The sequence below is a fragment of the Halichoerus grypus genome, chromosome 2, assembly GCF_964656455.1.
Source record: "Halichoerus grypus chromosome 2, mHalGry1.hap1.1, whole genome shotgun sequence".
Taxonomy (NCBI): domain Eukaryota; kingdom Metazoa; phylum Chordata; class Mammalia; order Carnivora; family Phocidae; genus Halichoerus; species Halichoerus grypus.
Genome location: NC_135713.1, coordinates 73,570,359 through 73,591,269, shown reverse-complemented (window position 1 = coordinate 73,591,269; position 20,911 = coordinate 73,570,359). Strand labels below are relative to the sequence as shown.

The following is a 20,911-nucleotide window of genomic DNA, read 5'->3' as shown; positions in this document are numbered from 1 at the left end:
TTATAGTTAAATATATGGCTTCATCATTAAACATAAGTACCCCATGCCTGTGGTACCTCTTCTTTTGAAGAAAAAAAAAAGTTTTTTTTTCAGAAGGCACAATTGTCTTTTTTTTTAACTTAGGATTAAACTGGCTTTCCATTTCTTATTTACCTCAAAATCATCAGGTTTGCCAAACTGGGAATTTGGTGTTTATCCACCCTTGGTCCCTAAATCTTAGTGTATTTTGGCATCTAATTAAGAGATGTAGCAGAAAATGTCTAATTGAGCATATATTTAGTTGACATAATTATTTTACTAGACAAGAAGACAAGGATTTCAAAAATCCTGAACATCGCAGATCAATACATTGAAATGGACCCAGTTTCCCAAAGATTATCTACCACCAGTTAAATTTAGAATTATGAGGGTTTTGGTTTTTGTTCTCAGGAATATATTCTATCAGGACCTATTGGTTGCCTACTCTATAAGCATTTTTCTCCCTTTCTTTTTGACCTTCCATAGCCTAGAAAGTGACTCTTGATTAGACTAATTAAAGGGTAATTCCTTTAACCTTAATATGATTGGTTTAGAGAACGCATGTGATACAGTTCTGGCCATTTAGATGTGAAGGGAATTCTGCTGGAAGTAAGTGCTTCTGGGAAGGCTTCACTCTTGAAATGGAACTGAAGTAAGAGACTTTCCCTCTGTTGGCCTTTGGGAATTAGTTTCTGAGACTATGATACTTATTGGAAGCTGCTGCAACCATCCTGTAATCATGATGAAAGAATCCTACAGATGAAAGGCAATATACCAAATATGATAAAACTGATAGATGGAAAGAACCAAAGTCCTTGATGACATCACACCACACATTATATGAGAGACTACATCTCTGTTTAAGCTGGTTTGAGTTGTTCTTCTGCAATTTGCAACCAAATGTCCTCTTTGTGATCATAAACATCTTCTTAAGCCTCTTACGTATGACAGAAGTTATGTATTTGATTAACATGGTCTTTGTGATATGTCCTGGTATGAGCTCAATTCATTATAAGGAGAAAAGGGCTGTTTTTGATAAACACTTTGATAGCCATAACCATGCATTGCCATTTTGCTTTTTTGAAATGTTTTTACCAATTTTAAGTACCACAGTAAATGAAATAAAAAATCAGTCACCTTTCGGGTCAAAAAATTCTGTAAATCATTGCCATGAGTACATAAATATACTTGAGCCTTACAAGTTTATTTACATATTTTACATCTCTTCCATAGGAAATTTATCAGTCAATGGTATACCGTACTGATGCCAGTCATTAATGCATTAACAAATAGTAAAAGTACAAATAATAAATTGATACATTAACTTACAAATTGTTCTTTGCTTATGTATGTAGCAGAGTCACAATTCACACACTGCTCTTCAAGTATGCAAAGAAAATAAAGATTTTACTTTTTAAAAAACTGATCGAATTTAGCTTCTTAAGCTCCTGACCCTCTGAGTAGTAGGAGAAGAAAACCTTAAAAGTATCAGTTGAAGCGTATCCCACTGCCTTTGGGTTCAGACAATCATCCCAACTTTGATTAGGCTTTTTCCCTTCCTCCTTCCTTTTTTATCTGTTGGGATAATATCTGGGTATATGAAAAGGAGTGGTCTTACATGAATAGCCTTGGGCAGTGGAAAGGGTTTCAAATGAAGGTAATTCTTGGGCTCAGTTCTCTTCATTGGTATCAACTCTGACATCTCATCTGTGACTATGACTATGACATTGACTTCCTCTTGGCCAGAGAGTTCCTTTCATTTCCTCCCCCTGTCTGGGAGAGTATTCTGCTCAGCCTATTCTCTCCCTTTCCTAGTTAGCATTAGCCCTGCCTCCCTTCTTGGGAGCCATAATAACAGAATGGCTTCTGGGGAACCAATGTGATTTATTTGGGAGAGAAATGTGAGTACAACAATTTTATATTTTCACAGTATTAATCTCATTACAGATATATAATACCAAAAGACTTAGATTTTTGCTCAGAACTGTAACATTTATACAAGTATGCTGAAGTCATTTTTCTTCAGCCTTCTAAATCTTTGTTTTTTGTTGCTGTTGTTACTGTTTTTTTTTTCTTTCTTTTTTTCAAAGTTTATTTTTTTTAGTAATCTCTACACCCAATGTGGGGTTCAAACCCACGACCCTGAGATCAAGAGTCGTACACTCTTCTGACTGAGCCAGCCAGGCTCCCCTGTTTGTTTTTTCATTTTCCTTTTCACTGATGTTCTTTCCTGTTTCCCAAGTTGGCGGAGGCCCTGTGACCATCACCAAAGGAGCTGGTGAGAGAACTTTGTGGTGACTCTGCTGTGTGCTGTTGTGGCAGGCATTTCTTTATTGGGAGGCAGCGTGGATGGCCAACACTAGAGAGTCTGTGGGGAATTTCGATTGTGAGTGTGGTGGGAGGTTTACATAGCTCTGAGAAGACCCTGAGCCATGAGGCCAGAGTATCCAGAGTCGTAGTCCTTGTAGGAGGAGCTAGCAGGAGGAACTGGGTTCCTTAAAATAAGTTAGGAGTATTAACACACAAAGAAGTCGATGTCCAAATGTTAGAACTGAGTTGTAGGCATCCCTGTGAGAACACTGCTAACGTATGGGTTTTAATTAGAGACATTGTCAACTACTTCTTCCTTCTTGAAACGTTCCCCTTTTTCAGCTTCTGGATATAACACTCTCCTGGTTTTTCTCTGACCTCCGCGGCTGCTCTTTCTTGGGCCAGCCACTTCACAGCTCAGTCACTTGTCTTTTCTGTTTTCTACTCTCCCAAAAGAGCTTCCTCCACACCCACTGCCCAGTTACCATCCAACTTACATGTGGCATAAATTTACATTTCTAGGCCTCTGCTCTTAAAAGGAACTTTGACCCAACTTTCCATTTGATATTTACTTACAGATTTCAAAAGCTTTTTAAGATCGATATGTCCAATGACAAATCCATTTTCTTCTTCAAACCTGGTCTTTTCATGTTTTAGGTCTCAACTGCTACGAGTGCATTCAGTTACACACACCAAAAATCTAGGAATCATCCTTGATATTGCCTCTTTCCCTTCCATTCGAATCCACTCCCAGGCATGTCTATTTGAGCATTTATTTATTTATTTATTTATGATTTATTTATTGATTTGAGAGAGAGAGCGAGAGCGAGCGCATGAGCAGGGGCAGAGGGAGAGGGAGACAAGCAGACTCGCACTGAGTGGGGAGCCAGATGTGGGGCTCGATCCCAGCACTCTGATATCATGACCTGCGTCAAAATCAAGAGTCAAATGCTTAACCAACTGAGCCACCCAGGCACCCCTATTTTACCTTTTAAATGTCTCTAAAATCTATTCTCTTTTCTCCTTCTTTAGTGCCAATACCCAGTTTCAAGCTAATATCACTTTTCTGAATAACTTTTACTTACCTTTTTACTCACCTCTCTAATTAATTTGAGCCTCCCTGTCAGTTTCCTACAAAAAATTTCATTGGCTTCCTTTTCTCTCAAGAAGAACAAAATAGAGGTACCTGGCTGGCTTATTTGGAAGAGCATGGAACTCTTGATCTTGGGGTTGTGAGTTTGAGCCCTATGTTGGGTGTAGAGATTCCAAAAATAAATAAATAAATGTAAGAAGAAAAAAGAAAAACAAAATAAAACAAAACAACTAGAGTCCTTAACACAGACTACAAGGTCTAGCAGTGTGTGCCCCACATCTCACTTTCCAGTCCAACTTAACTTGTTTCCCCTGTCTATATGCATTGACTTTTGTTTTCTCAGTCACATCAAATTCTCTCCAACTATAAGACCTTTGAAAATACTATTTCCTATGCCTAAAACTTTGCTAGTCCTCCTTCATCTATGTCGTTTCCCCTGAATTCCTGGCTTTTATAGCACCCTTTACTTCTCCCATGTATTATTTAAAACAGCAAAAATTTGACATTTATTTGTATGATTATTTGTCTGCTCTGCTGACAGACTGCAAGCTCTGTGAGGACAGAAACCATGTATAATTTTGCTCACAGTTTTATGGGAGTTGCCCAGCAGATATGTTTGTTGAATGAATGAATGGATGGGTGGAAGAATGGATTTCTACACAGACATTAAAAGAGATTTAAAGGTGGGCAAGTATTCATGAGATGACTCTGACAAGACATAAGGGAACAGCCCCAGAAAGAACAGAAATTGTGTCGACCACTTTGTTTTCTGATGCTTCATTTTAAATTTCAAGAGAGTTGGATGCAACCGAAGTAGTAAAGTAATTGACAGACCTGTTCAATTCCGGAGCTTCTCTTCCATGACACCATATCGTCCTAGAGTCAAATGTAAGCCACTTAGCATAGAAATGTGGTGTTTGGGGGGTAGGGACTGTGGGACCTTCTCTGTTCTGAAGTATCTGCAAACAGATTTGAGATAGTCATTTTCCAATCTGCTGCTAAAAGAGAGGGACACGGGTGTGACTTGTTAATGTTGGCACAGGGTTCAGAAAGCTTTCATTTTGGGGAAACTTGATGAAAAGCATAAACCACTGGCTTAGGCTTGGGGAAGGTAAGTAGTAGAGGTCATCAGCAACCCCTGTTGAGAACAGTAGTTTCCTCTCACATAACTTCCTCAGAATCAGGAATCCAAGGAAGATCCCACCATAGGTGATTAATTATAGACTGTTATTAGTCTGTTCCTTTCTGTTTTCTCTTAAATGAAAGTGTGTGAACACTCTAAGACAGATGTTCACTCACCAAAATATTTTTCCCTTCATCATTTGCTCATACAGATTTGTAATTCCCAAAGAAGAGCCCTTGCCAGGAAGTCGCTTCCACTTGAGCTACTTGGCATTAAGAATCTTGTCATCATCAGCCACAGTGTGATTATAGTTTAAAAATGCAAATGGGATTCTAGGATGAGTCAACTGAAGGATAAAATTCATATGAAAAAGTGATACTGTATAAAACCCTAATTAGGCAGCATCTATAATACAGGTTTCACTTCGGCCTTTTTAAAATTGTCAGTTCTTTGCCACCAAAGGAGGAAGGTACATGCAAAATTCAGCAAATATTTATAGAGCTCCCAGTTTGTGCCAGATAGTATTCTAAATGCTTAGGATGCAAGACAGACATTATTACAAGAAGATTACATTCTAGATTGGGCTAAACATCCAAAAAGTTGGTGGGTCTGGAGCTTATAGCTTAACGTTTAGGACAAGAGTAGAGCACTTCAGAGAATACTTTCTTTTAGTCAATTTGGGAATGTTTTTTTAACATAAAATCTTCACTATGACTATTTCTTCCAGAGCTTAATGAATATAAACATAAAAAGACACATATTTCATATGTATATGTTAAGGGAAAGACAACAGCAAAGGGAAAAATTAGGATAGAGTATATACAAAGTGAGAGTTTAAGGGATTTTATCTGTAAGTATCTTAAGTTCTGGTTTTAGAGAGGTAGATTTGGGTTGTTTTGTTTTTTTTTTTTAATTAAAAAGTTTTTTATTCCTCAACTTCTCCCAACTTTGCAACATAAATATATATTGCTGAGGAAGTTTAATAGCCTGTTAAGTTTTTTAATATAGAATACATCTAAAATAGAAAGTCTTGTTTATCTTCTTTCTTGATTCTTTTATTTTCTCCAGATTTTTATTTAAATTCCAATTAACATACAATATAATATTGTTTTCTGGTGTAGAGTTTAGTGATTCATCACTTACATAAAATACCTGGTGCCCTCCTTAATCCCCATCACCCATTTAGCCCATTCCCCCGCCCACCTCCCCTCCAGTAACCCTCATTTTCTTCTCTATAGTTAAGAGTCTGTTTCTTGGTTTGCCTAGAGAGGGAGACTTTTTAAACCTGAGCTTTGCTGCAGAAAGGCATTTGTATTCTGCTATAATTTTCCTTTGCTTTAGCTTTTTTTTATACTAGGATGATGTTGAAAATACAGACTACTGTGTCAGTTTAAGCTTAGTAAGGGTGCATTAAAATCACTTTGGGAAATAGCAATTTGATTCCATTTTCAAACTGGACCAATTAAAAGAAAACTTTGAAAAACAATTTTCCAATTGCTTCCTGCCTCTCCTAACTAGGACCCTTGTCAAAGAGGCCTTATCGTATTCTAAGCCTTTGCCTTGTTGGACTGCCAACACTACCATCAGTGCCTGAGGTTTCCCCTAGTTCTTCGCAGAACTCAAGTTATTTAAACCCGAAGTGAGGGGGAGCCTGGGTGGCTCAGTCGGTTAAGCATCTGCCTTCTGCTCAGGTCATGATCCTGGGGTCCTAGGATCGAGCCCCAGGTCGCTGCATGGAGCCCCAAGTCCTGATGTCTGCCCAGCAGGGAGTCTGCTCCTCCCTCTTCCTCTGCCCACCCCCCCACCCCCCCCACTCATGCTCGCTCTCTCTATCTCAAATAAATAAATACAATCTTAAAAAAAATACATAAACCCAAAGTGAGTACTATATGAAAATGAAGCGCTTTTGTGGCACCTCCACAGTTTGTGTGGATCGGATTTAAACTGCGCGTGATCTCGGTCAGTAAAGAGGTTACTACTTGCTTTGCAAGCAACGACTCAAAGACACAGAGTCACAGTTGCCACCGTGAGATGGCTTCACTGCTCTGGTTATTTGACAAGGGATGGCTGAGAAAAGTCACCAGAGACCACGCCATACACAATATAATATCTTTATGGGTTGTGGCCTAGTCACAGAAAACAACCGCAGAAATAACCATATCCGGGTAAAACTGGGTTATGTTGTCTATTATTTGTATGCCTATTTGTGTCACCACATTGGAGAGTCTCCTTAAGAAAGGTTGTCTGCAGGGACCCTTTAAGTCCAAACAATATAAGGGCAGTGAGGATATTATCTAATCAGGATCAAATCATAGTGTTCAGCACTAGAATCTGAATGGTACCTCTGGTTTCCCAAATCAAAAATTACTGGTTTTATGTGAACAGATGGTTTTGTTTGTTCCATATTAATTTAAATAAGCAGTTGATTTTATCAACTACTTATTCTATAGAAACCACTGCATCTCTGTCTCACAAACAACTAAATCAAAATAAAGAACACTTTTTAAATAATGTAAGCAAGGTGTTACTGAACCCTTTTGTCTACATGAGAACTCTTGGTTTAAAATGGGTAATAATAGGGGGGCCTGGGTGTCTCAATCGGTTAAGCATCTGCCTTTGGTTCAGGTCATGATCTCGGGGTCCTGGGATCGAGCTCCCTCTTGGGTTCCCTGCTCAGTGGGGAGTCTGCTTCTCCCTCTGCCCTGTCCCCCTGCTCCTGCACACTCTCTCTCAGATAAATAGACACAATCTTTTAAAAAATGGGTAATAATAGAATATAATAGGAATTGTTTAGCAGGGGCGCCTGGGTGGCTCAGTCGTTAAGCGTCTGCCTTCGGCTCAGGTCATGATCCCAGGGTCCTGGGATGGAGCCCCACATTGGGCTCCCTGCTCAGCGGGAAGCCTGCTTCTCCCTCTCCCACTCCCCCTGCTTGTGTTCCCTCTCTCGCTGTGTCTCTCTCTGTCAAATAAATAAAATCTTTAAAAAAAAAAAAAAAAAAAAAAAAAAAAAAAAAGGAATTGTTTAGCAATAAGCACTTTTCTTTCATTTCTAGCACACTTCTTTTGTCAGAAAAATGTGCTTTTCTTGGATAGTTCCCAGTGGCAGCAGCAAAGAGGCATCAGCAATATCATATCCCTCTTGACTCAGATTTGGCTGATGTGCCGTAACAGAGAGCACTGGGAAACATGGCTTTGTGGATTCACATTATTTCTCCCTTCTTGTACCTCTGAGCCTTATGTTAGCAGTTTGAATCAACAGTATTTTACAGACACTCCCCTGGCACCAAGCTCAGATACTGTGTTCTTCCCACAGAGAGAAAAAGAGGATTCAATGATGATATACGGAAAATTGTGAAAGGTTGTACTGGTAGTTTGGGTTGAATTATGGAAGCATCCTTTCTGGGACTGTGTGTTCAAATGAAGAAACTATTATAATGGGCAGTAAGGTGCTGTTTTTGTGTCTTCAGAATGTGTTAGAGAGAAACACTTATCTGAGTTATGTATATGCTTTCAAATAGCTTTACTTTGCAGAAACAAAATAATGGCAAAATTAAATCGCTGTGGTTCTAGTCTAGTTCTTTGCAGCTTGTCAACAAGCTTTCATGAGATACTCTCAGATGCTATTGAAAATTTAGGGGACTTGGACTAAAACTTCTTGTTAAATTTTATGTCTCTTGGTTTCCTTTATTTCTCCCCTTAAGCAAGTAAACAACTAAAGTTGTGTCTAAGAACTGATATTCTCTTTTCAAATATTAGAGAGATTTGAAAAACAACCTCTGTCCAACACTTGTGGACAGAGAAGTGTTTTAATGAACTGGGTTCAAATTCCATTTCATAAGTTTTGGGAATTTTGTTTAATCACAAACAAGTTACTTACCTGTTTGAACTTCAGTTTTATACCTTTAAAACAGTGTCTGTAACACCTACCTGGCCGTGTTATCATGGGAAATAACTATGATGGAAAGCTTCTAGAATAAAGTCGGAGGTTCAATAAATGTTTTCCCTTTGACAAGGTATCATATGCTAAATATTGATCGTATGTTTAAGTCAGTTGAATTTGTTTTGTATTGTTGACAAAGGGTGTGGGGTTATATTTATCTGATCAGGGTACTGTTAAATAATGTTCTCAATGGTTATCCTGCAAAAAAAGAAAATCATAACTGGTTACTTGTTCATATCAGTGATATAATGGTTTTATTACTTTGAGAAATGTATTGTCCCAGTTTTCTTAATATTGTTGTCTCAGGAGGCTTTGTTTTTTTAAAAAAGAGTTTCTCGATCGCAGAGTTAATAGTAGTTAACTATGTGATTACATGCTATTATACCCTTAAATTCTTATATTGACTACTGTTTACAGCATGGAATTTAAGTTTAAAGTAACTATCCCTTCGGGGCGCCTGGGTGGCTCAGTTGGTTAAGCGGCTGCCTTTGGCTCAGGTCATGATCCTGGAGTCCCAGGATCGAGTCCCACATCGGGCTCCCTGCTCAGCGGGGAGCCTGCTTCTCCCTCTGACCCTCCCCCCTCTCATGTGCTCTCTCTCTCTCTCTCTCATTCTCTCTGTCTCAAATAAATAAATAAAATCTTTAAAAAAATAAATAAATAAATAAATAAATAAAGTAACTATCCCTTCTTGGTGACCTGCTATAGAAATTAACCTATATTGATGAAACAGTATTTTGTAATCACCTAAATAATCTTTCTTTCCCTGTGCTATAGTGAGTTCATAATAGTTTGGCAAAGGCTATTGTCCAATCCATTCTTCAGCAGATTACCTGTCTTGTAAAAAAAAAAAAAAAAAGTTATTCATTTACTTATGAAGAGACTTACATTTAATTTTAAATATAGGATTTAGTCTCATAGTTAGAGAAAAAGAGGTATGAAGGTTCAAAGGACTCTCCAGAATCATATTTAACTAGATTAAAATGGCAAGAAACTAGATTAATGGCAAGAAAGTGGCAGGAAAGATACATAGTTATCTCTAATCATCCTGAAGGTGTAAACTTGAGGACTTTTAATCCTTATTCCACACTACCTGGGTGGCCTTAGGTAGATCAATAACGTTTCTGTGAATCACTTTCCATTTCTGTAAAAAAAGATGCAGTGCCTGTTAGTCCTACTCACAGCATAACTGTGAGAAGAAAATGAAGTAACACAAAGAGTGCTTACTCAGACCCAGCCAGCCTAAGGGGGACAGAACTTGGCCCTGAGTCATCTTTAAGATGTGGCTTCTCCAGTTAAACCCTGTAAATGACCCTTAGGGCCATACCTTCCTTACAGAGATCTTGAGCTCTCAACTTCATTCTAGGAACCAAACTATTATTACCAGAATACTATAGAACAAAATCACTGACACCTTTTACACTTGCAGAGAAAAGAATAAATTAATTTTTGTTACTCTCGGTTCTGTTGAACTGGTCTTCAGAGCTTTTAGCTGAAGTTTAATTATTGATTTGATACACACTGTATTTTTTAGTGTGCTCATTTTTAGAAAAAAAAAGTTTTTACCTTCTTTTCTTCTAACAGAATTATTCTTTATCTTGAAAAATGGGGCATGAGTAAAATCCTAAATCAGAGAATAAGGGGGCATGGGACACCATTGATGCAATGTGTAATACAGACTTCGCTCTCCCAAAATAATTTTGCCAAATGCTATTTATTCTGCAGAGGATATCTCCCTCATCTCTTCTTCTTTTTTTCTTTTTTTTTTTTAAACTGGCTTCAACAGAACAGAAAAGAAACCATTGAAATCTGAATATATTCTCATTATCAGAGAACTTATAAGCCAAGAAATAAAAATTGACAGAAGGAAGACATTCCCAGGTTATTCTGTCCATTAAAATTGCACAGCTGCTGATAAGAATAAGAATTACAATATGGATCTGATCAATTCTGAGTATAATAGTAGTTTCCTTTATTCTGTACATGGAACCATTATTGTTTTTAGTTGTTTATTTTTTTATTTTTTTTTAAAGATTTTATTTATTTATTTTGACAGAGAGAGAGAGACAGTGAGAGAGGGAACACAAGCAGGGGGAGCGGGAGAGGGAGAAGCAGGCTTCCCGCCCAGCAGGGAGCCCGATGCAGGGCTCGATCCCAGGACCCCGGGATCATGACCTGAGCTAAAGGCAGGTGCTTAACCAACTGAGCCACCCAGGCACCCCTAGTTGTTTAATTTTAATCAAAAGAACCAACTTTTTTAATTTGATGTATGTATTTAGTCCTATAACTTAACTATTCCAAAAACAGCTTGAAGTGGCTTATAATAAAATGAAAGATAAAATAAAACCAAAACCAAGTCCAAATATGAAAGAACTTTTGTTTGGTGTGCGTTTAATTGCAACCTTTGATCCTTTCTTATTGTAAATATGTGCTTAGCTACTTTAAATTGACTTTTGTTTTTATATTTCCTTGAAGTCATTAATTGTTCATAGTGCTTTGAATGATCTGTAACGCATTAGTCAGACTACCTTGTTCAGATTCCAGCTCCCGCACTTGTTAGTGTCAAAAGGTACATCAGGTGGACATGAGTTAAAGTGGTAAAGACAGATTTTCTTCAAAAATTACCATTGTGATAGTGAAGAAGGTCCATTGTGAACTGAAGTCAACTCTGCCAAAACAAAGGACAGAAGACCTTTGGAGTCTGGGGGGGAAGGGAAAAGCACTGAGGAGTTTTGGGGCGTGGCCTCTGGGACTTGGCCACCTGGATTTGTTCATTGGCACCTATCTAGAGGAAAAACAAGCTTCTCATATCTTCATGACAGGAAGCAGTGATGGAAGTTACAGCAAGGCATCCACTGGCTGAGAACCAGAGCGGAATTGTCTCATTGAATGTGAGAAGACAGTTCTGGCTGAGGGAAGGTTCACATCTCAGAGAGGCAGAGCAAAGATTTACAATTGCCAGCTTTCTTTCTTTTTTCTTTTTTTTTTTTCCCCAGAGGATTGCATATTAAATTGCCAGCTTTCTAAAGCAACTATGCTTTAGAGGGGTTTCAAGAGCCTACCTGCCTAGTGCCAGGTTTTGGCTAGAACAAACAGAACAGTTACTTAGCCTCTGTTTGCCTCAGTTTCCTCATCTGTAAAATGGGGCAAATAATAGTATTATATCACAAAGCTATGTTTTGAGGATTAAAGAAGTTAATACATATAGTGTTTAGAACAGTGCTGCCACATAGTAAGCTCTCAATAAATGTTAGTTATTGTTTTTACTATCTTTAAAGTGGAGTTCGTAATAGTATCTATCTACCATGTTTGATTATTTTAGTTATTAAATGATATAATCTGTTGAGAACTATGCCTGGCACATAATAAGCATTCAGTAACTGTTGGCTTAGCAATAGTAATTGTAGCAACAGCGGCTATAGTAGCCACGAATAGCTTCCAGCCCTGAATTACTCATAGCTCAGGAGGGCCAACTAGAAAAGAATCTGACACTTACTGTTTTTTATGTTAGAATGGAGTTTTGTGACAGTAGTAATTCAGAGATTGGAAAAATATTTATGAGCAATCTTGTACATGATTATGAGACCTTTAAGCATTATTTTGCCATTATATTTCTCGGGTTTTGGATACACAGTCCACATCTCTATCATTTATGTAGCTTAACCTCCTTGCTGTGCAATCTTCAACATTTCCCAGAACGTTTTCTTCTTAGCAAAATAAAGGTGGATCTAAATAATTATAACGAAACAAAACAATTTGCTCAATTGAGAAAAAAATGGCATATAGAAAGGTAGTAATGAAGACTAAATCTTATTTCTTGAATTTTTCAAAGTTTAACATGCTGATTTGAGGTGTATTTGAACTTCTACCCAACACAGAATTTTAAAAAGAGGTACAAATTTCACAATTTTTCAGTGCTAACCAGTAGGTTTAGTAATACGCAGATGATCTCTATCTGTGTTTATGGATTCTCTTGATTCCAGCACTCTACAGTATTAACCCATGAAGTATGAATTATTAAATGAGTTTAGTCCATATTTATATTGGGTATATTATCAGCCATGGCACATAGTTCCCTGCATAGGCTCTTCCACTAAGGAGGTGGAATGCATAAGTCAACAGAAGCCCATTCTCTTTAAATTGCAATTTTTATCACTAAAAATTCTTAATGTTAATATATTTGATGGTGGAAAAATGGCCATTTAGATAAGAGACTAGTTGCTGGAAAAGAAAGAGTAACTTGAGTTAATGTTGATTTCTTCAACTACATAAAAACATTAAGGGAGAACAACCAAATATTACATTTTAAGACCAACTTTTATTCATTGTACTTCTCTAGTTAATATTTGAGCACTTGTAAAGTGATTCAGGAAATTAAATATTTAATTATGCATATAGTGAAGATGGTCAACACTAACTCCTACCACTTTAAAGTCAAGTGCATTAAAGTGTTTCACTCTTTTTATAGAAGCATCTAAAATGTTGCCTTTTAACTGTGACAGTACTAGAAATATCACTTGTGATAATTGGTCTTATAAATAGGATTCGAAATCAATTAAGAAAGAGTCCTAGAAAAATGTTTGGAGTACCTATGTACTAGACTTGGCCCTTCCGTTACCTTGGTCCCACCCAGTTGGCAGGCAACTTTACCTTACTGGGCCGGTAGTTCTTTTTCAGTCATAGAGCCCATGCTTTTACTCGTTTTTTTTTTTTTTCTTCTTTACTAGCAGCAGATTAATTCAGATTTTGTATCTTTCTTTCCCTAATAGTCTGATACATACTTCTGCATGTCAGTGCGTTTGCCAGTGGATGAGGAAGCCTTTGTGAGTAAGTATTAATTGGGTGGTGTGCCGGGGTGGGTGGTTGAAGGGAGGGCAGCTATTTGAAATCAGTGAAAGGCTCTCTTTGATGGTTATGAGCATATTAATCTTTTACTGTCAGTTTCTAAAATGCATTTATCATGCCTAATGCAGAAACAAACTAGAGAGAGCCACTCAGAGACAGGATTACAAACTGTATCTGGAGAGATTCATGAGTAATAGTAGTTAAGGAGTTGCATGCAGATGTTGATGGTTGCCAACACTGTGTGGTCCCATTTGTATAGTATTGGCTTTCTGTCTGTGGCTGGATGCTTAATTCCACTCCACTCAACAGACTGTTTATTTACCTGCTGGTTCATGCTATAAATCGACTGTACTTAGACTCAACATCAGGGAATTTAAGATTTTACCTGTCAAACAGTAGATGGATAGAAAGGAAGGAAGGAAAGATTGAGAGAAGGAAAGAAGGGAAGGAGGGAGGGGGGGGGAAAGGAAGGAACATCGGTCCTGTTGTTTATATTGTAGAATAAGAGGAATCATAAATGGCTGGTCCTTCCCCAGCCAAGGCTTTAAATCAGATAGGAAAAGTGACAAAATGCCATCTGTTTTCATCTAGGTTGTTTTAATTGAAATATCCCTATGACAGACTTTTTAAAAAATTTTTTTATTGTTATGTTAATCCCCATACATTACATCATTAGTTTTAGATGTAGTGTTCCATGATTCATTGTTTGTGCATAACACCCAGTGCTCCATGCAGAACGTGCCCTCTTTAATACCCATCACCAGGCTAACCCCTCCTCCCACCCCCCTCCCCTCTAGAACCCTCAGTTTGTTTTTCAGAGTCCATCACCTATGACAGACTTTTAACTGTTTAGGGAGGAGGTGTGATTGGCAAATTATTCATGGACTTGTTCTTTTTCTCCCCCTGCTTTACTTTACTTTTCTGGTTTGAGGTGTTGATTTTGGAGGGAAAGTAATGGTAATGAGAGTTGTGCTTTGGTCCCATGAAACTAATCTGCAAGTGGACTGTCTGAAATGGCTATTATGTGAATTATAAAATGTGTACAGTTGCCTCAGGGCCATCTGAAGATGAATTTTAATGAGGTATTCCCACAGGAATATATATTATAGACCTGAAAAGCCAGACCAATGTGCATTTTTTTCCCCACACACTTTGGTGGCAATTCCAACAGAAAATACAACTTATAGCAGCACTCTAAAAATTTGTTCCCATAGTTAATTCCTAAGAATGAAAGTCAGACCTTGAGAAGGTGAGTGTTGCCTGAGTGTCCTTACTTTGTATAATAATTGAATATTACCAAGAAAAAAAAGTAGAAAGGACAGTGCTCCCAGATCCTGAACTCTAAAGACAGAGAATAACTTAAATTCTTAATTGTAGTGCCTTGTGTAATGCTAAATGTGATTTAGGATACAAATTCGTCATTAAGATATCAACAATAAAGCTTTCCTCAATTTCATACCCACATTTTTGGCAGCCTAGGAGAAAACAATATTTACTCGCTGAAAGGTATTTTTGCATGAAGTTTTTTTCTTTACTGATTTTATATTTTCTTTCCAAGTTCCAAGAGAGTCTTGATTGCTCCTGTTACACATTTGCTTAGAAGAGAAGGCCAGTCTCCATATCTATATAAATATAAGAGTCATGTTTCACAGCAACATTACAGGTCTCACATTAATAGGTTACTGATTTGTTTCTGGAGGGTGGTGGTAGTATATGATTTCAGAGCTGGTGACTCTAGGGACTATAAATATATATCCTGGAATGCATTCTTGCTCTCCTAATATAAATGTGTTTACTTTCACATAAATTAAAAATGAAAAGTGCAAGTGAATATATTCAGTCAAGGAAAATATTCATAGGAAACTCATAAAGGACTATATTAGAACTAGGGTACTAAACGTTTCTGCATTTTCTTAGGCACCTTCCCTTCTAAGATTAAACTATTCCGAGTTCTAAGGTCCTTAATGGAGCTTGTAAGATTAATAATTATTTTCAGTATCTTTTTCCTTTTCTTTGTTGCTGGGAGGATTGCATGAATACTAAAGATTTTGTTACTTGTTCAAGTCCTTTAATGTACTAGCCCCAGGCGATTTGTGGTTACCATTATCTTGCATAATCCAGCAACCATAGGTGTTTAGGTGTAAGCAAATTAGAACTGGAAAATTGCAAACCAAAGAGAAATACCAAACAATCATTTATATAAGGGAATAAGTAAGGGGAAGTTTGCATGTATTGTCTCATTAATTCTTAGGACAACCCTAAGGGTAGTCCCATTTTATAGTTAGAGAAACAAAGACAGGAATATCTCTTTCTTTGATTTAATCAAATGGTAGGATGATAGTTTATATAGAATCCTTGCTCATACAATCAGCTCATTACCACCTGTTTACTAAGGGTCTACCAGACACTAAGATACTTAGAGCTAAGCATAAGTAAGCCATTTTATAGAAGAGGAAACAGAGGGTCAGGAGATCAAAGAACATGCCCAAGCTTTTTACTAGCTATGTGTTCCCCTACCTGTATGCTGTTAAAATCATAACAGATTTATTTATATGTGAGGATAGTGAATCAAAGAAGAAATGAAAGAAGTTATCAAATGGTTAGATGGAGCCAAAATACAGCAGTAGCACATTTCTATCTTCCTCGCATCAAATACAATTACTCTTTCATTCCCTTATCTTCACTCTCTAATGGGAACACAGTTTTGCCAAAAAGATAAATAAACCTCAAACCATCTTGCAAGATGAAACCCAGTACACGTGAAGATTAAAAATTTACGGAAGGGAAAGGGTTTGGATGCATAGGTTGTATGTTGTCCGCCTTGTCTCAGAGTATTTCTAGGATGCCCTCTACGGTTTGGTCATAAGTAGCTTTTCCAGATTCCCAAAGTGCAAGTTTTGCTAGTGGTAACCAAGGCTTTGCCACGAATGAAAAATGTGGGTTGTCCCAAATTCTAGGTCTCAGGATGCCTTATCAGAAGATTAGATATGGTTGAAATGAGTTCTTGTAAAGGCTTTAATACTTTATTTCTTTTCTTAAGACATTTATCAGTGTTATACTTTCTGCTTTCATTATCTGTGCCTCTTCAGTTTTTGAATGCCCATGGGATATGTGCGGCCGGATATGGTGGGGACTCAATATCGTTTGCTTCATACATGAGGGAACACTAAACAAGTGTTTTGCTTGACCATTTTTAAGGCAATATATCATATAGTGGACAATTTACCTTTTTGCCTTTAATTATACTCTTACTTGAACATAAAGGAATAATTCTTTTTTAAGAAAAACCACTTGTTCATAAATTCGGCAAACTTTAAAATTCTACTGTGTGCCAGATATTGGGCAAGGCAATGGGGATGTGAGGTATAATAAAAATTCAAAGAAATTACAGCCTGGCAGAGTTCTAGAAGACAAGAATACAAATATAACATCTGAAAAGAACTTTCTCCTTTGGCTTTTCAAATTTCTAAAGAAAATCACAAAAGGCAGAGTACAATTCAGATTGCTTATTAGGACTAAAACAAACTCTCTTGATGGTGTTACAAGCCAGAATTGCTTTTGAATTATTCATAATTTTGGCTTTCTGCTTGTGTGACTAGTTATGTAATTCATTTTAGATAGACATACTTCTTCATTTTGAGAAGATACCATCACAATTGTCATAGAATTTATATGTGCATATGCATGTCATATTTACATATGAGCATACACAACATCTTTGATGCATTTATGTGTCTCCATTGAATTATTAAATGTGAATTAAAGTAGTTGGGGAAATACAATAATGAAGATAAATATAATTTTTATGCTTTGAACAAAATCATAGCTTTCCCTAGAGCATTGCTTTTGTTTATTGTTTTAATAAAAAATCACAGATTAGAATGGGTGAAGGTATGATAAAATCTGCATTTGACCACTGAACTGTGATGCTGTCTAAAAGGTGTTTTACAGACACTCAGAGGAATTGACTCTGACAGCAGCCCACTCAGCCAAGAAATTTGACTGTCATCTTCATCCACTTGCTTTCCCTCACATGGATGACCAGTAAATAAATGTGTCTTTTCCTTGGTGAATGATGGCAGGTCCCTATCTATCAAATTGCACTATACAAATGAGATAGAAGCCATTGAATTTAGAAATAGGTGAAATTAATCTAGTGATTCATTGCTCTTCATTTTCGTGGGTTTCTCTCTTGAATGTAGAACAAGGTCTACTGCAGAATAGCACAGTGAGACTTGAATATTTTCAAATGTGACCTTTCCTAAACAAAGCACATGTTCAGGTGATATTGGGTTCCTGTATCAGAAAATTTTGATCATGCCTATGGGTCATTACATAAAGTCATTATATGACTATAAAGACCAAAGTCTGGCAGGATAATCACATTTTATGGCCTGACAGCAGTAAATAGAAGCGTGTGGGTGTATGTGTGTTTGTACATGCGTAGGAGTCTCCATCCGCATGCAGTCACTCTGTCACCTTTCTGTTTCCAATTAGTTGACTGCATATCCTTTGCTTTCTCTCTTCACTCAGGATTTTCTCCAACATGAAAAATGTAGGCTGTCTCTCCACAGGACCATTGGGTACCTTCCTGCAAGCACCCTCGGAAGCTTTTCTAGTTTCTGAGTGGAAGTAACTTGGAGAGATAGCACAAATAAGAGCTATACTTATAGGTCTCTGATGAGCAGGTAAAATCTGATTTGCTTGGTCATAATCAGGAAGGAAAAGCTGCAGCTGTCCGCCTATTCTCAGAGTATTTCCAGGATGCCCTCTGTGGTTTGGTCACCCAAATACCACATTTCCAACACGACGACCCCTGATGACCCCCCGGGGTTTTTTTTTCAGGTGATAAAACAAAGGGAGAGGGAGGAGTAGGAACCAACTCATTATCTTTTATAAAGCTGAGAGTTAGGAATGTCTTCTGTTAGATACGTCTGGGGATCACCAGAAAGTAACTGACACTTGGACAGTGCTGTTTTACTGCAGTAATGTCAAAATACCACCCACCCCCCAGCGCTCCCAGGAAAATGGCCAATTCAGAAAGCCCAGGTTTGAGTCAGATTTGATGTGTGAATGCCCTTCATTAGCGGGGGGTTCGTGGCATTTTGACAGTCATTTGGAAGTAGTCATTTCAGCTCTTTCAGTGGGGCTGACTTCAGGGACCAGCTCTAAGAAGGTTGAGTATGAACTGTTCTAGTCAGACCAAACATCATGTGAGAGACAGAGAGGATTTTGTCTGCCTCTGGGAAGATAGTCCATTTGGATCTGCAGAGGAGAGGAGAGTATTCCAGTGGCCAATGGTATGATTGATGAAGGAGCACACTGGGCTCAAGTGTGAGCCTCACCACCTGCCGGCCGCATGGTCACACACGAGTGACTCAGCCTCTCCGTCCTCAAGGCTCAGCTGCTTGAGGGGAAAGGACCAGGCTTCTAGGGTCCTTGTGAGCAGTGAGGGAGCCTGGCCTGGGGCAAGCCCTCAGTAACTGTTAGTGGTTAGGGGTGGTTATTAAGTGCAGAGGGCTGCCCCCCCAGAGTACAGAGTGGTGCAGGCAGCTATCATGTTGCAAATTTGGCGGGGGGGGGGCGGGGAGAGGGGGTGCAGGGGACTGGTCAGGATTATGCACGGCCCAAAAAGGCAAGAAGGGGCAATGGGTTTCATTCTGCGGGAAATTAATAGGGGACTACTACAAGGATGACATTACAAATACAAGGCTTAATGAAGCTTAGGCTATTTTATCTTGCATAGCCTGGCTGATAAAGTCTATTTATTGATTATGTAGTTGGTTCTGACATATATACCAAAAAGTTCCATCTTAAAAGGTCTATCATCCAGAAGTTTAATTCTTTTTTGTGCTTAAATCCCTTTATTCGGGGGCGCCTGGGTGGCTCCGTCGTTAAGCGTCTGCCTTCGGCTCAGGTCATGATCCCAGGGTCCTGGGATCGAGTCCCACATCGGGCTCCCTGCTCGGCAGGAAGCCTTCTTCTCCCTCTCCCACTCCCCCTGCTTGTGTTCCTGCTCTTGCTCTCTGTCAAATAAATAAATAAATAAATAATCTTTAAAAAAAAATTCCTTTATTTGGAATCAAGGGTTATTTCATTTTAAATTTGTGTTCCATTTAAAGACTTGCTCAGGTGTCTTATTTCTTGATTAATTTGGCAACAGCAGCTTCAAGTCCTCATAAACCACGCTAAAGACTCTTTCTGAAGTGTACATCATTGTCCAAGCTATCGAGAATTAATGACAATTTCTCTGTTAAACTTTCTGATTTAAAATGTTCAATGGTCTTTATTTTAGTGTAGAATTGCTTTATGGTTATGTAGAATTCTAGAAACTGGCAGAAGATAACATAATATGCGATGGCTGTGGGTTTTTAACATGCTGCTAAATGGTCTTTGCTGCTGTGGGCTTTCCATGTGTCTGAATTCTCTGACCCCATTGCAGGACGATGAACATTAAGGATGATCATATCCTACACTTACATGACAGTTTAGAGCATTATCTTCAGTTTCTGTGAGTGGATTTTGAAATACAATCTTCATTTTGGGGGAAACAAAGAAATGTTCACGGAAGTGATATTAAGATCTCGGCCTATCTTTTTTCTTTTTTTAAATGATAACAGCTCTTTCACATTATTATGTCTTAAACCTGACATCTCTCTAGTCTCTCAAATTGGTGTGCCTGCTTCAGATCTCAGCCTTAAAATGACGTGAGGTGATTTTGATGGATCAACCAATTTTATCCCCCAAAAAAACTTTTTATAAATTTATTTTAAAAGGAACTTTGTTTTTACTGTTTGCCCTGTACATTTAGGATGGCAGTACAATCCAGGCTAAGATGAGTTAACTAAACTCTAAGCATGCTTACGTAATATGTATTTAGCCACTAAAAATGTTGACTGAGGTCAGAATCACCTGGGATTCACCTGTGAAACTTTTTACATGTACACTTGCCTGAAATGACCTCTCAGATTTAAATGAGATATTGATGGAGGAAGGGCTAGGACTGATCCAGGATTGACCTTGAGCATCTGTATTTTTAATAAGCTGCATAGGATAATTCTAATGTGCAGCACTAGATAAAAAGTACCATTGACAAAAATTGTTTAATAACACATAAAAATATCCACAGCATAGGAAATAAACCGTTTACTATGTACAATATGATTCCACTGGGAGGAAAAAGGAAACAAAGCCAACAGTAATGATCCCTAATGATATATATACAGGCAATAATTCTAGAATGCCTAAGTTCTGAAGATCCAAATTTGCATTTACAGGTCTGTTCTTTTTTATCTGATAGGTTAATTATCCGTGGTCTGTAGTATTCCTGTAGTGCATATATTTAGCTAAAAGGCGTGTTTCTCCCATATTCAGTGGTAATTTAGGGTTGATTGTATGTGTATGGATAGCTCCTAAATCTCTAGTTCCTACACTTGGCTACATGGGTTCTTCGAAATCTTTCCACGTCCTGCGTCTGGCAGATACATCAAAATTTGACATGCAGACCTGGATATCCACTTGGAAAGGAAAAATGGAGAGAAAGCCAAGTGCTAAATGAAATTCTATCCTAGGTCACATTCTT

The 20,911-nt window shown here is 37.9% G+C and overlaps 1 protein-coding gene across 14 annotated transcripts in view; it reads left to right on the top strand.

The window, feature by feature from the left end:
• Window positions 1-20,911, top strand: part of PAM (peptidylglycine alpha-amidating monooxygenase) — a 281,035-nt gene that overhangs the window by 150,089 nt on the left and 110,035 nt on the right. For all 14 annotated transcript variants that reach the window (XM_078066997.1, XM_078066996.1, XM_078066994.1 and 11 more), the window contains exon 4: window positions 13,254-13,311. In XM_078066997.1, coding sequence (XP_077923123.1) covers window positions 13,254-13,311 — 58 coding nt within the window. The remainder of the gene's footprint in view (window positions 1-13,253; window positions 13,312-20,911) is intronic.